We start from the raw sequence: 14,778 nt of genomic DNA on the forward strand, positions 1-14,778 counted from the left end.
ACACTTCGGTTCGTAATAAGCACATCTCGATTGGTGACTTCCAGCGCACAAATTAAGATCATATTTGGTCCCAACACAAACACATGGTTGTAAGCATTAAGACCTCATACTCATACCTCTTTTTTATTATAAGTGTTCAATCACAATTTGCTTGATCGATCCGATCAAAAGTTGAAATTAATCCTTTGATGAAAGCTTGCTGGAAACCATCACTTCACGTGGACCTTCTTCTCGTGGGTACGATAACCCAGGGTCACTCGTAGGGAAATAGGTGCGGGATACTTTATGTTCCTTTACCGGATCACTAAAAGGAGGTATCACCAGTCCTCGGATCCTAACATGTCGGAGTCGGATCCAGGCGCCGCCATGGAGGAGAACGCCGGAGCTGGCCGTAGAGGAGCTCGGTAGTGTGGGAGGGGAGTGGAGTGGAGTGGAATGCTGCTAGGGTTTCGGCCGGAGTGCGGACAGGGTCCATTTTATGTGGTGTTAGGTGGGCCGGATCCGACATGGCAAGCGCGCTCGGGCGTCTCCATATCCGCCCCATATTTGGGCTGGTTATCATGAGTGTCGATCAGTCCGGGCGTCCGTATATCCACCCTAGAATTGGGTTGGTTATGGGGTGTGTCGGTCAGTCTGGACGTTTGGGTCGGAAATGAGGCGCCCAGTTGGGTGTCTTTTTCCGTCCGGTCACTGACGGGACAACCCGTCTGGGGCATTTGGGGCGGGTGGAGGGGGGGGGGGGGGGTCTGGTTGCAGCTGCTCCAAGGACACCCTCAGTGAACTCGTTATCTGTTATCTTACCGAAGTTGCTTCGCCAAGTGCCCAAGTTAGCCGTTGCCGTTTTGGGTCACGATCTTGCTCAAGCGTTATCCTTTCATCCCTTGAGTTCTTTCTCCCATGAGTCCCATCTAATGATCTAAACCCTGGCGAGCAGTGTTGGTGCTTACTTGTGTCTGCACGAGAATGAATACTGATTAGGTACCAGCTCAGCAACTTCAGTTAGTATGGGCTATCAATCACCTAGATTCTTCGGAGGACTACAATGGACCCATTTTTTCTAGGGCAGCAGACCGAGAGAGGTTTACTACTTTGAAGATTGGTTATACTCCCTCCGTTTCAAATTACTTGTCGCAGAAATGGATGTATCTAAAATACATCTAGATACATCCATACCTGCGACAAGTAATTCGGAACGGAGGGAGTACATAAGAAAGAGAGTGCAATGGGATGTCAAGTTTTCACTGGGTACGGCATGTTCACCTTTCTATTTCTGATGAGGAATGAAGGTCCAGTTTGTCTTGGAAAAATGAGGAAACACCCACAGAGAAAAAAAAATAGAGTACAGACGGGCATACACACACCCAAATATATATATATATATATATATCTGAAAACTACAAATGGAGAAGTTAGTGTTATGTGCATGACTTCTGAATCTTTAGTGGTGAGCTTTTGACTTTTCAGAGACGTGTTTTTATTTTATTTTGAACAAGGACGTGTTATTATTTCTGCTTGAATGGACAGTCTGCGACTGAACCTATTCTGGAGATTGATGCATCCATTTTATCACATACTAGATCAGAGACTTGGAATAACTCTCAACCAGACCCGCAAAAAAAAAGTAACTCTCAACTAAGTTCATCAGCCACGGGAAATTGTTTAGCAGAGGTACGGCACTGCTATAATTAGCATGGAGTACATAAGGGATAGGGCTTCGGGACGATGGTGAGCAGCAACTAGGGCCTCCTGAACGATGATGAGCAGCTCGTTGAATGCAGTGGAGTCCCTCTCCTCCGGTGGAGCTGGCCGCCTTGAGAACGTAACGAACTTCTCACGGTAGGCCGGTACGACGTCATTTGTGCCTAGACGCACATATACTGGGATCATCAGAAGACAGATATCTCTAATTAACAACCCTGCAGTTATAAAAGGAATGTGCTGACATGCATTTAAATAAGAAACACGAGAGTTTGAGATTAACGTTAGGATCTAAAGGGTGAGTTTTCAGTACATTCCTCTTATCCAGCTCTGACAACTCAAATTTTCCTTTCACCTGCTCAAAACCATGAATGAGTTTTGACTGCCGCTGAAAATTAATTTGTTCTTTGGATTGTTTTGAGGAATGGAGAGTTAACTAAGGATAATAAGCTCAAAATGGATGGAAAGGTAGCAATGCCTGTGAATTTTGGGGTGCATGCCGCAGAATCTGTCGATCACCTGTTTTTGATGTGTCGACTTTCCTAGCTACATCTATTTGGTCAAATTTGTGGTTGTGCTTCTGGAATGGGAATTATACCTCTGGACAACTTAACCTGTCGATCAGCTGTTTGGTAGTTTGTTGAGTTCATTCCAGCAAAATAGTAAAAGGTTGGCCACAGGAATGCAACATATTTTCAGCGCATAAGACCACCTGACCCTTCCATTAGTATTATTCACAATGTGTAACTGGGTTGACTACTGGTATAAACTATTGAACGAAAATAATGATGCCACATTGCAGCATAAATGCAAAAAATGAGAGCACTTAGGTTATGGTTGAGGAGAGTACTGTAGTGATGTGCTTCAATTATTTTTCCCTATTTTTATCATTGGGTCAAGGAAAAAGAAGACATATTTTTCTTCAACCAATGTGCATCTAAACTGTAACTGGCAAGCAATTTTGTACCTTTTCCTTTATTTTTATATGCACATATTGTGTCAATGTACTAAGCAGAATGAATGAACATCTACACCAGAGATTGCCAGTGTACGAAAAGAGTTGCATTGAAGAAGATTGGAATGGATAATCCAACTTAATCAAGACACTAAAAAGGGCAATCAGCAACACCACACATCACTACCCAAAATGTGCTCCATGTATTTCTAAAATATCAAAGAGGCCTAAATCTAAGAATAGTCCAGATCTTCATACCTCGTGTTTTAGCTGAACTCAGTGCAAACAAAATTGAAACCTGCAAGATAAGAAAACACAGAATCAATTCAGAGAGAACCTACTACAGACAAATGGGAATTTTCAATGAACTGTAAAGAAATATGGAAACATGGATATTATCTTCTAATAAGAGCTTCACTTGTAACATGTACTTCTTTATAACCAAATATTGTAAAGCGGGACTAACTTTACTAAAATAAGATGGTAATATTTTGGCTTCTTTCTGGTTATTTGAGATGTAATCGCACATAACAGGATTCATAAATTACAGAGGGTAACAGTATGGAGTTAAAATTTGCCAAAATCATTGACATGATAGTTGTTGTGAGCTGTCAGCTAAAAAGAAGGGACAAAAGAATATGCAACATCCACAAGGGGAATCATAGCATAAGAAGAGCAAGATAGTCACACGCTAGCTTGTAAAGGATCTAGATGACAGTAGGCCCAATCAAGATGGCTGGATAGAGGGTAGCATTCGCCTATATGGATGTACTGGGACCATTCATTTCCAATATGTCGATAAACTGCAACTGCTATATAATGCCAACATAATATACTTGGAACTGCTTGATGTGTGATTGTTACTAACTAATTGTTGTAGTTCCAAAATCCAAATTGATAGTATATGTTTTTGTATAATAAAGCCAGTTACAAATATGCAGTACATCCCTGTCTTTCACTTTCTCTTCATCAAATATTTGAATCTGAATGTTTCTCCACGCACGCCCAAATTTCTAACTATATTCTACTGATTAGTTTGAGATTTTCTTCACTGCCTGATGTTCAATGCCTAGAAGCATGAAGAGTGCCAACAGTAATAAGTAGCATGAAGAGTGCCAACAGTTTAACTCACATCCAGATCCAGGAATCCTGCTAGTTTGTTGGACACTAATTTGCTCAAGGCGTATGCCGTACGTAGTCAGTATTTTCAAAATTTTGTGAACCTTGCTATCAACATTTGCACATTTGATTTCAACAATCTTAAGACAGTTGGATGCAACCGACTGTCCCAATGGTTTGTAGATTCCTTCTGCTTCAGTTACATATGAAGGTCCCTAACACACACACAAAATAAAACCAATCAGGTAATCCTGGACGGTCATTTTAAATGATACACAGCTATCCAGCTAAAAAACTATACCTTAGAAAGTTGAAGAGTAAGCTTCTCCAAAATTGGCGAGTGTTGGAGAAAACAAATTAGTGCATTATGGTCAGCAGCCAAACACCAATCATTGAGTAGCAAAGTCTTTAACTTGGTAAATGTAGGGCACCACTTCAAATCCCTGTTGAAAACAGTCTAGGGAAAGTGCAAAGGAGCTGGATCAAATTAAGAACCTTTTGACCTTTGAAGTACAAAGTGCAATCAGCTGATGTGTGAAGTAAGTCATATGTAAAGCAATTACGATTTGTGATGATGGATATGGTTTCTACAAGAGAAATGAGGAAACATACAGTATATAACATAATCATAAGAGAGAAGATTTTGCAAACATACCACATCAGAATGAGCTGACAACTCCAAGTCTGTCGCTTCTGACAAACCTTTGAGAAAGATGCAGTTGTTGCGGTCATAAGGAGGCCCATGTTCAGGATCCCCATAATAATAATAACAACGATCACACATATCATCATCAGCACCACAACTATCAAACTGACCCTGAGAGCATTGATCGGCACAACTCTCGTTAAGCACAACAACAGCTCTTGCTAAACACGGCAAGCTCCCAAGCAATGGAATCCTTCCTTGGACCCATTCGATCAACTCAAGCGAAACAAGATTTGGTAGAGAAATAAGAATGCGGTAATTTTCTTGAGCATAGCAGCGGGTAATTCGCAGATGTTTCAAGGATGGAGACAAGAGCTGCTTGACAACGACGTCGCAAGTATCCATACTCAGTTCCACCAATGCTGGACAGCCTGTAAAATCAACGACGCTGCCGTAGAAACCGACACCAACAAGCTCTAATCTGGTGAGGTGCTGGGAGAAGAGATGCATGTCAGATGGTGGCGAGGCTCCCGGATCCTCGGGAATGCGAAGCCGGAGCCGGAGCGCCCGGACACGAGGCAGGGCCTTCCAGAGCCAGCTGCTCGCACGCCGCTGGTTGGCGGGCAACAGCATGAATCCGTCGGAATCTAAGTCGAAATCGCAGGAATCCAGAGGCGGGCCGTCGCCCCCGCACCTGAGGTGGAGCAAGTAGTCCACGAATTGGGCGAACATGTCGGCGCTGCCCCACCCCTTGGCTCCGGTGAAGCGGAGGGTGGGCACGGACCTCCAGACGCCGCGCCAGCGCCGGGCGAGCAAGGACGTCCGCACCACCTCATGAGCCGGCAGGAGGCGGAGCACGTGGTGGAGGATGTCCTCCGGGAGGGCGCTTATGCGGTCCACCCCGCTCGCCATGGTCGAAGCTTCCCGCCCCGGAGCGGCGTTCCGTCGAACAGGTGTCGTGCGCCGCCGCTAGGGGAGCACGAAGGAAGACTGCTTTTTTTTTTTTTTGAGGGAGTGAGAGGCCAAACGGGGAAAGAACAGTTCACTTCATTTCCTTAGGGCAACTTCATTGGAGCAGACCTGGCCAAACGGGACGACCCGGCCCATTCTGGCCTGGCACGGCCCGTACGGCCCGTGCCGTGTCGGCCCACATGCTGTGCCTTTAGGCCCAGGCACGGCCTAGTTAGTAAACGGGCCGGCATGTTGGCCCGGTTAGCACGTTGGGCTGCATATTTTCAGCATGTTGGGCTAATTTTTAGACCTATTGGGTTGTATTTTATGTATACGTATAAAAAATGCTGAAAATTATATAAAAAAATAAACGGGACGGGCCGTGCCGGCCTGCATTCCCAGGCTCCAGGCCTAGGCACGGACCAAGGAGTGCCGCATGCCGGGCACGGCCCGTTTAGCCCGTGACGTGCCTGGCCCATGGCGAACTGTGCCGGCGTGCTCGCGGGCTGGCCTGGTTGGCCCGGCCCGTTTGGCCAGCTATACTAGTAGGCTTGTTGTCTTTGATGCTTGTTTGCTATTGCGATTTGCGCCAGCACTCGGTATCAACCGCTTTCATTTTCTTTTTTCTTTTTGGATATTGCTCGTTGTAAGTTATAGTCAATGGCTTTATTAATTCAAAGTCGGACTCATCTCGAGCTTTCTCTCTAATTTATTTTGTTGCATAGTATTATTACTACGAAGGCTTTCTTTGATTCATAAGATATGAATATTATAGGAATAGGAAAATCATAATAAGCGAGATGACATGTATCTCAATTGCTACAGGGAAAGAGATGTCATTTGATGCACATGATATGAATTTTTCAACCGAGTCTAGCCTAATGTTATTTTTCTTTGAATTAGGATTGGTTTCTATCCTACTTAGGAATAGGAACTCGTTCCTACAAAACCAAAGGACACCAAAGAAATATTTCCTACAAAATTCATGTCTTTATCCTTTAGAATTCCTACAAAATTCATGTAAATTAAAGGAGGCTGAAATTTTAACAACACTGTTTGTCAGATCAAAATGCAAGGATTATATAGCAACAACAAAAAACAAATATTTCGATGGTTCTGGGCATGAATTTTGCTATAATTTGTAGCATAGGGTTAGTACTATGAAACGTAAACTTCGACAAAAAATTCAACTCCTAGCACATACACACAATATGATGGCTACCTTATAATCAACTAATGTTATGTAAATTGTCACAAAAATATTGTGCAGATGTGAGCCAAAAACACTAATGTTGTGTTTGGATGTCTGTATTGGAGACCTCTATATTGATTAGTTTCAATTCCATTTCAGCCAGGAAACTGTAATGAACACTAATACAAATTCAATTGTTTGGATGTTAACTAAATTGGCTCATGGAATCCTATTGAGGTTTCAATACGGAATCATGTTTGGATGTCAAACTATGGAATTGCATAGCAATATTAGTATATGCATCAAAACAGAAGTTGTATAATGTGTGACTACAATTGAATGATTATATAGCAACAAAAAAATTATCAAATATTCAAGAATGGTGGAGGAAGAAGGAGAGCCGTGTTGACGCAGGAAGAAGGGGAGCTGTCTTGTATCCGGCGGTAGCTAGCTGGGAAAAGGAGGACTAGAAAGAAGGGGAGTCGTGTCTCGGTTGAGGAGGCCCGAGAGAAAGAGGAGATAGGCTCCGACGGTGGGTCACTGCAGTGCCGGGGACGAAGGGAAGGGCCAGCGCCAGAAGGGACTGCAGCCGCATCCATCAAAGGTTAGATGGGATCTGGCAGTGGTGAGCATTGCTGAAGACAACTAAAAGGGGAGCCGGAGGAGAGGAAGGATCGGCGGCGGAGGAAAAAGGGAACGAGAGGGCGCCGATCTGCGGGGCACCGCCGTCTTCGATTTGCGTGGGTGCCGTCGTCCTCTGTCTCATGGTGGGGGGACGAAGGGACGAAAGAGAGGCCCGAGCCATTTTCCTTTTGTGGGCTTGAGCCCATTTGGCTGAAATCGAAGGTGCTACCCTCCGAATTGTCGCAAGGAGTGGACGTGTGCGAACGAAAACTGCTATGTATTCGTTATCGTTTCGGTCTGCTGTTTCAGAGTACATCCAAGTACCTGAATTGCAAATGCAGTTTAAGGGCTCATTTGATTCAAAGGAATTGTATAGGAATTTTGGAAGATTGAAATCCTTGGAATTTTTTTCCTATGTTAGTCTTTTGATTCGTAGGATTGGATGCTTTTTTAATATGAAATCTTTTGTATGTACTACATTTCATAAAAAAATTAGCATCCAATCCAACCTCTTTTTATAATTTCTTTTCTTTTCTATGACATCAAACACTCTTTTTAAAGTTGGCATGTCACTCCAATCATCTACCTTTTCTATTCCCGCATTTTTTAGAATCATGCGAGTCAAAAAGGGGCCTTAAAAATATTAGTTACGTGGCCTGCTTGGAAGAGGAGGTAGTACTTATACATGGCCATGGGCAGCCCGCACCGGACGGCCCGGCCCGGCTCAAAAATCCCAGGCTGGGCCGAGTCCGAGCATGCCATCGAGCCGGGATCGGGCCTGAAAATCAAGCCCAACGGGCAGATCGGGCCGAGCGTGCCATCGGGCAGGGCTCGGGCCTGAAAATCAAGCCCAACGGGCAGATCGGGCCGAGCGTGCCATCGGGCAGGGCTCGGGCCTGAAAATCGAGCCCGACGGACAAATCGGGCCGAGCTTTGCACAAAGCGGGATTTTAGCCATACCGGGCCGGGCCGACCTAGCCTTGTTGGGTTTTATGAGGCTCGCGCCTGATTTAGTAGGCCCGATGGTCGGGCCAGGCCGGGCTTGGGCCTAGGTTTTCAGCACCGGGCTTTTTTTGGCCCGGCCCGGCCCGAGGTATAGTAGTACTTAATTTAAATTTGCCTTCGAAATACCTAAATTTTATCAGGAAATATCAGCTTTCCGTCTACGCCGTCAACGGTCCAGGTCGTTTGTACTAGTCTACTCCTGAGTCTTCACTTGGTTATTAATTCCCTGCTCCACACTCTTGGCCAGCATCCTGCACGCGCGTGATGAACCAAATTGTTCCAAGTCCAAGTAAGCAAATCATGCCTCGTCTCCATGGCCGCGCCCCAGCTGCGCTGGCCATCCGCCACCTCCTCATTTCGTTCCTCCTCGCGCTGCTCCCGCTCGCGTCTGCGCAGCAGGAGTACGAGGCCAACGCGCAGAGCGACTGCTACGCCAACAACGGCAGCTCGGTCCTCGGCTACACCTGCAGCAGCAGCAAGAGCAACCACGCTAACTCCTCGTCGGCATCGGCATGCGCCACCTACCTGGCCTTCCGCTCCGATCTGCCCGGCTACGGCTCCCCAATCACCGTCGCCTACCTCCTCAACGCCAGCGCGTCCGCCGTCGCCGCCGCCAACTCCGTGCCCATCGCCTCCCCGGTCCAGAACGGCAGCCTGCTCCTCGTCCCCGTCCGCTGCGCCTGCACGGCGGCGGGGCACTACCAGCACGACGCCGCCTACGCCATCCAGTTCGGCTACGAGACCTACTTCTCCATCGCGAGCGACGTGTACCAGGGGCTCTCCACCTGCCAGGCGATGATGGCGCAGAACCCCGCGCACGATAGCCTCGATCTGTATCCCGGCATCGCCCTCACCGTGCCGCTCCGCTGCGCGTGCCCTTCGCCCACGCAGGCCTCGACTGGAGTCAAGTACCTCGTGACCTACGTTCTCGACTGGGACGACGACGCGTCCACCGTCGCCGACCGCTTCCGCGCCGACTACCAGGCCCTGCTTCACGCCAATAGCATCACCGACGACACCACCGTGTACCCGTTCACCACCATGCTGGTTCCGCTCAAGGATAAGCCCACCTCTGAAATAGCGGTCCTGCCGGAGCCACCCACACCGTCACCGTCACCGTCACCAGCACCGTCCGATGTGGTGTCAGTCCCGCCGGCGAGTTCCACTGAATCCAGCAGTGGTCCTACTCCAAGGTGGCGGGTCGTCGTCGGCGTTGCTGCTGGATGCAGTGTTCTTACTTTGGGTGCCCTGCTTGCTCTGTTCTTGCTATGCCGTTGGCGTCGGCGGCACGGCGACCGTGGTGACCGAAGCAAGACCACCCTACCGGCAGTGGAGCATGCTGTGTCAGGCGGGCCGGCGAAGGGAGCTTTGACGAGGGCGGCGTCCTTGATGTGGCCGATGGTGGTGCGCGAGGCAGTGGGGTCGCTGACCGTGTACGACTACGGGGATCTAGAGAGGGCGACATCAGGTTTCTCGGAGGAGCAGCGTATTGGAAACTCGTCGGTCTACCGCGCGGTGATCAACGGCAGCGCTGTGGTCGTGAAGCGAGTGCCCGGCGACGTGGGCACTGAGGTGACCATCCTGGGGCGCGTCAACCACTCGAGCCTCATCCGCATGTCCGGCCTGTGCATGCACGGCGGCTACACCTACACGGTGTTCGAGTTCGCCGAGAACGGCGCGCTCAGCGACTGGCTCCACGGCGGCGAGGAGGAGGAGGAGGGCCGCGTGCTCGGGTGGAGCCAGCGCGTGCAGGTGGCGCTCGACGTGGCAGGCGGGCTCAACTACCTGCACAACTACACCGACCCTCCCTACGTGCATAAGAACCTCAAGGCCAGCAACATCCTCCTCGACGCATGCTTCCGCGCCAAGCTCTCAAACTTCGGCCTCGCGCTCGCGATCACCGAGGACGACGACCGCGGCGGCCTGTGGATGACCCGGCACGTGGTCGGCACGCAGGGCTATCTGGCGCCCGAGTACCTCGAGCACGGGCTGATCGGCCCCCAGCTCGACGTGTTCGCGTTCGGCGTCCTCCTGCTTCAGCTCTTGTCCGGGAGGGAGGCGGCTAGACAAGACGACGACGGCGGCGGCAGCGGCAAGAACGGGAAGGTGGTATTGCTTTGGGAGGAAGCGGGACGGTTGGGCCTGGGCGGCGGCGGCGGCGGCGACCTGCTGGACAAGGTGACGGCGTTCGTCGACGGCCGGCTGCATGGGCAGTATCCGTTGGACGTGGTTTTCGCTATGCTCGCGTTGGCACTGAGGTGCGTGGCCCGGGAGTCCCGGACGCGGCCGTCCATGGCCGAGGTGCTCCTCTCGCTCTCGGGGGTGTACAATTGGACAATAAATTGGGACCCTCGGTGCCCTGAAGGCACCGGAACTCCTCACGAACAATAGGCCCAGATTACTACCGCATCCAACACGGCGGGTCACCGTCGGTGTACTTTCCCAAGACGTATAGATATCTTATATGGACTTGTATTGCTATCACGATCAGAAATAAACCTCGGCACTGAAGCAAACTCAATTCCATAGTTGTAAACCATCATGTCATTTTCTTGTTAGTACTCAAATCGTTACTACTCTTTCTATAAAATCTTAAAGCATCTCCAACAGCAGCCTTGAAACAGGACACTTGGTGTAAAATGATCGTTTTTTTCATCATTTAAGCCCAAAAAAGAGCTCCAACAGCTGCCCTAAGAGTATCTTCAACAGACGCGTGTAAAAAATGCAGCGCTGAAATAGTGTTTTTGTGCGCAGGAGGTTTACCAGACGCACAAAAACACGCCGCCCAACCCAGCGGCCCCACATGTAGCACCCCGCGCGCACAAGCCGGCGCCCCAAATTTGCAGGCCCGCAACCCGCGTGCACTAAATTTACAGCTTCGTTTTTGTGCATGCTTTATTTTACAGCTTCTGTTGGAGCGTTGTTTTTATCGCGCGCGCTATATAAGCATCTTTTTCAACGCGTGCGCGTCTGTTGAAGATGCTCTAAACATATAAAGTTGTGGTGCCCAAAATAATAAGACCAAGGTGATCCAAATTTAAATCACGCGTTGTCGTGCCCAAATCCAAAAAACACCGCGCGTGTGTGGCCAACTGCCATATGAGGTTTCACCCGCCTCTCGCAGCCGCCGCTGTCATGGAGCGCACCCCTGACCATGCCATCGACCCCGCACCTACCTGTCCTCGGTCAGGTCCCCATCCCCCTCGCCGCGGTCGTGGCCGACTTGCCATCATCCGCTACACCGTCATTGCGGCACCATAAGCTGTCGTCACGGTAGGAGGTGCGACAACATATGAAAAAAGAAAACTTTGCATTTCCATGAGAATTTAAAATCCTCATGGAGACACTTCTAAAAGGTTGTCTTTGGTGTTGTGGCCTTAATTATTTTTTTAAAGCTCAAAGGCCACACATTAAGTACTACATGTTGACAAACACACCCATACATAAAGATAAAATTACATTTATAATCTTGGGGGTACAAAAACTCATATGAATTCCTTCCTCTTTCTCCTCTTTGTGAACACATAACTCACATGAAGCATACCAAAAAAAACCACAACATCTTTTCGTTCCCTCCCTCTCTATAATCAGTCTTTGGCAAATGGTTTCCAAAAGCCTAAATTTTGAATGTTACACTACAATAATCGGATATGATCGTATAGAATACAATATCCTTGGTTAATTGCAAAATTAGGAAGCATCATAACTAACAATCTTTCTGCCACCAATGGAAAATCCAATGGACACATTAGCGCGTAATATACACTAGCAGACTCTATAACCTTCCATTGAGTTTACCTATAAGTGGAGTCTCGAACAATGCAAAACTTCTTGTTGTGATATTTGTGTACTATGTTAGGTAGATAAATATACTTTTTGTGTATATATATGTACAACATTGTTCTTAGACAGAAAAGTTGTTTTGTAGTTTTGTTCTCTCTACATATTGCTCATAATAGAGATAATGATACTCAGTCGGGAAACAATGTTGCGGGTACATAATATGTCCTTTTTGAAGTTATAAATTTGTTGTATTAATTGGCTAGAAAAATTAATTGACTAATAGCAGTAATAATATAAAATCCAACTAACCATATATGTATCCATATGTAGATGATATGAGTGAGGATGACTTATCTTCTGATGCATCACCTTTTTCTTCGGGGAACTCAAATGGTGTCTTATTCTCTTCCCTTTCCTAGTACAAATTATCATGTAGCTTACCTTGAAACAAGCAATTGACTTATATTCTAATTTCAGGTAGTCCGGTCGTTTTCAATATCACCGATAGGGACATGGACGACGAAATTATAATAGTTCAGAGTTCACCCCCTGAAGATAGCCCACCTGATAAGCGAAAACCACTTTTGGAGAATAATAATAAGAAGAAGAAGAAGAGAAAGGTTACAGAGGAAGGAGGACAACGCAGACAAGGAGGAAGAGGATGGCAGTGAGGAGGAGGAGGAGGACAGTGAAGAGGAGGAGGATGATGAGTGAAGTATACTTTCCTATGTAGTTTTTTTTATAGTGGCACCCTTTCTTCTTGCTCTTGGGAAAGGTTTAGCATTTAGCCGCTTAGTAGTTTGCTTCAAGAAGTAATGGTGGGCTCTCAATAGCTGCCTTGTGAGCAATTCCGTGTACGCCATTATCCTATCTAGGGTAGCATTTAGGAAAACAAAAAATATAATATATAAAAATATTTTTTTATCTGCTTTGTTTAGTTGGACCATCGGATTTTTGTATTTCCATGACATTCACGATCACTTTTTTTGTGAACAACTCATGATTTTTTTTGAATTTGCAAATTTTTTGTTCAACTTCATGAATATTTTTTCAATACGTGAATATTGTTTCAGAATCACTAATGTTTTATGATTTGTGGAATAGTTTTCCAAAATTCACATGTTTTTTATATTTGGTACCTTTTGAAATCCTCAATTACCTTAAATAAGAAAAAGTAAAAACAAAAAAACAAAAAAGTAAAAAAAATGTAATGAAAAGAATGAAATACACTGGAGGTCGGCGCGGTGTCACTTTAGTCCTGCATCTTTCAAAATGCACCTTTTAGGTGCTAATTCTATAGTAAGTGGTTCATCCAAGGTCCTTTTTTCCACTAGGGCTCGCTGACCTGTTTGTGTGGTGCGTTGACCCCATGCCACGTTGACTCGGGAGAGGGGAAGGAAAAAGAAGAGAAGAGAAACAATACATGTTCATTTGGAACAAACTGATGACAGTAGTAGTGGCTCTGAGTTGGTTGACTCTGACAATGAATTACAGAAAGATGACGATGATCTGTTTGTGGAATGTGGGGATGACTAACATGGATTCAGTCCAACCTGAACGAAAACAATTCAGAAATGTAGAAATGGGATAGAATCAAAACAAAAGGCTTTAAAACTCTCAAACTCTTGGTTCTTACACAATGGTTGGGGCACTTGTAGAACACCCGTCAAGGGTTAATAGTAGATATTTACTGAAGCTTAATGATGCTACGGACACGACAGCAAGGACACACCAGCAACGGCAACGACATACCCGACGAAGTTGGAGCTTGCGCTGTCGGCGGCGGTACTGATGACGACGCTACCATGCTCCTCTTCTTTAGCTGCTTCCCCGCCTAGGGGCTTGAAGTTCCGACCATGGATAGGGATAAGGCATGAGAGAGAGAGAGAGAAGGGATTTGGGGAAGAATGAGAGTCAGGTAGTGAGGATTGTGAAGAACAATGTTTATAAGTTTTTTTTTTGTAAAATATAGCAGCCTCCGCGGCCCCTGAAAAGACATGGCTTGGGTCAACGCGCCACGTGAGCAGGTCAACGAGCGCTAGTGAAAAAAAGAGCCTCGGGTGAACCACTTACTATATGATTAAGACCTAAAGATGCATTTCAAAATATATAGGAATAAAGTGACGCTGCGTCAAAATATTTAGGACCTCCAATGTATTTTTTAACTTTTTTGAGACAAAATGTATTTTTTAACTCTAATGAAAATACTGGAGGGGCTTCCCGGTCCGCTCATGGACCGGTCCGGCATGCCGGAGGGGAGCGCGAGAGCTATTTCTCGCTTTCGCTGAAGGAAAATCGCGACGCGTACGAAACTGGGCCGGCCCACTTGGGAACGCTAAAATTATAAAAAGCGACGAAAAAAGGGAAGCGCGCAAGGGACTCGATTCCTGGTCTCCACAACGGTAGTCGGTTGTGCTAGCCAACGAACTAGCAACGAATTTGTGATAAAGTTCGAGGCGCGAGCTACTTGAGTTAACACAAGCGAGATTTCCACTAGTTTTTCCCGGATTGTCAGTTTTTCTGGTTTTTTCTCTTTTCTTTTTTTGCTTCATTTTTATTCAGTTTTCTCCAGGTTATTTCTCCATTTTTGTTTGTTTCTTTTCTTCTCCATTTTTTGTTTTTCTTTTGTTTGTTTTCATTTTCACGCTAAATTTTCGTACATGCCAAAAACATTTTTTTAATAAATGATCAACATTTTTTGTATACATGTTCAACATTGTCCGAACACTTATTCAACATATTCAAATGCTTGTTCAACATTTTAATACTTATACAACATGTTTCAAATACTTGTTTGACATTTTT

At 46.4% G+C, this 14,778-nt stretch overlaps 1 protein-coding gene, 1 long non-coding RNA gene and 1 pseudogene across 4 annotated transcripts; 2 read left to right on the forward strand and 1 right to left on the reverse strand.

Annotated features, from left to right (window-relative positions):
• Window positions 1–1,139: 1,139 nt before the first annotated feature.
• Window positions 1,140–5,464, reverse strand: LOC125539694 (MEIOTIC F-BOX protein MOF). Of its 3 annotated transcripts, none has more exons than XM_048703205.2 (5): window positions 4,428–5,464; window positions 4,074–4,229; window positions 3,786–3,987; window positions 2,912–2,951; window positions 1,140–1,862 (listed from the first exon to the last, which is right to left on the reverse strand). In XM_048703205.2, the coding sequence occupies exons 1-4, from the start codon at window positions 5,328–5,330 to the stop codon at window positions 2,920–2,922; spliced, it is 1,293 nt and encodes a 430-aa protein (XP_048559162.2). In that variant the 5' UTR covers window positions 5,331–5,464; the 3' UTR covers window positions 1,140–1,862; window positions 2,912–2,919. The 3 variants fall into 3 exon arrangements, with proteins under 3 accessions (XP_048559162.2, XP_048559161.2, XP_048559163.2); XM_048703204.2 differs by having other exon boundaries at window positions 1,140–1,877; XM_048703206.2 differs by having other exon boundaries at window positions 1,140–1,916.
• A 2,689-nt stretch (window positions 5,465–8,153) lies between these two features.
• Window positions 8,154–10,793, forward strand: LOC125539696 (protein LYK5 pseudogene; annotated as a pseudogene).
• A 1,256-nt stretch (window positions 10,794–12,049) lies between these two features.
• LOC125534068 (uncharacterized) lies at window positions 12,050–12,911 on the forward strand. Its single transcript, XR_015615234.1, has 3 exons — window positions 12,050–12,184; window positions 12,304–12,366; window positions 12,451–12,911. It is a non-coding gene; the product is annotated as an uncharacterized LOC125534068 (long non-coding RNA).
• The last annotated feature ends 1,867 nt before the right edge of the window (window positions 12,912–14,778 follow it).

This window comes from Triticum urartu, chromosome 2A, assembly GCF_056163025.1.
Source record: "Triticum urartu cultivar PI428250 chromosome 2A, HENAU_Tu73, whole genome shotgun sequence".
Classification (NCBI taxonomy): Eukaryota; Viridiplantae; Streptophyta; class Magnoliopsida; order Poales; family Poaceae; genus Triticum; species Triticum urartu.

What these genes read in the sequence shown, in the direction of transcription:
- LOC125539694 (XM_048703205.2), bottom strand. Translation starts at nt 5,330, where the DNA reads ATGGCGAGCGGGGTGGACCGCATAAGCGCCCTCCCGGAGGACATCCTC. An exon ending in TGTCAGCTCATTCTGATGTG is followed by an intron (nt 4,230 to 4,427) that starts GTATGTTTGCAA and finishes CACTTTCCCTAG; the next exon opens with ACTGTTTTCAACAGGGATTT. An exon ending in CAGGATTCCTGGATCTGGAT is followed by an intron (nt 2,952 to 3,785) that starts GTGAGTTAAACT and finishes CTTATCTTGCAG; the next exon opens with GTTTCAATTTTGTTTGCACT.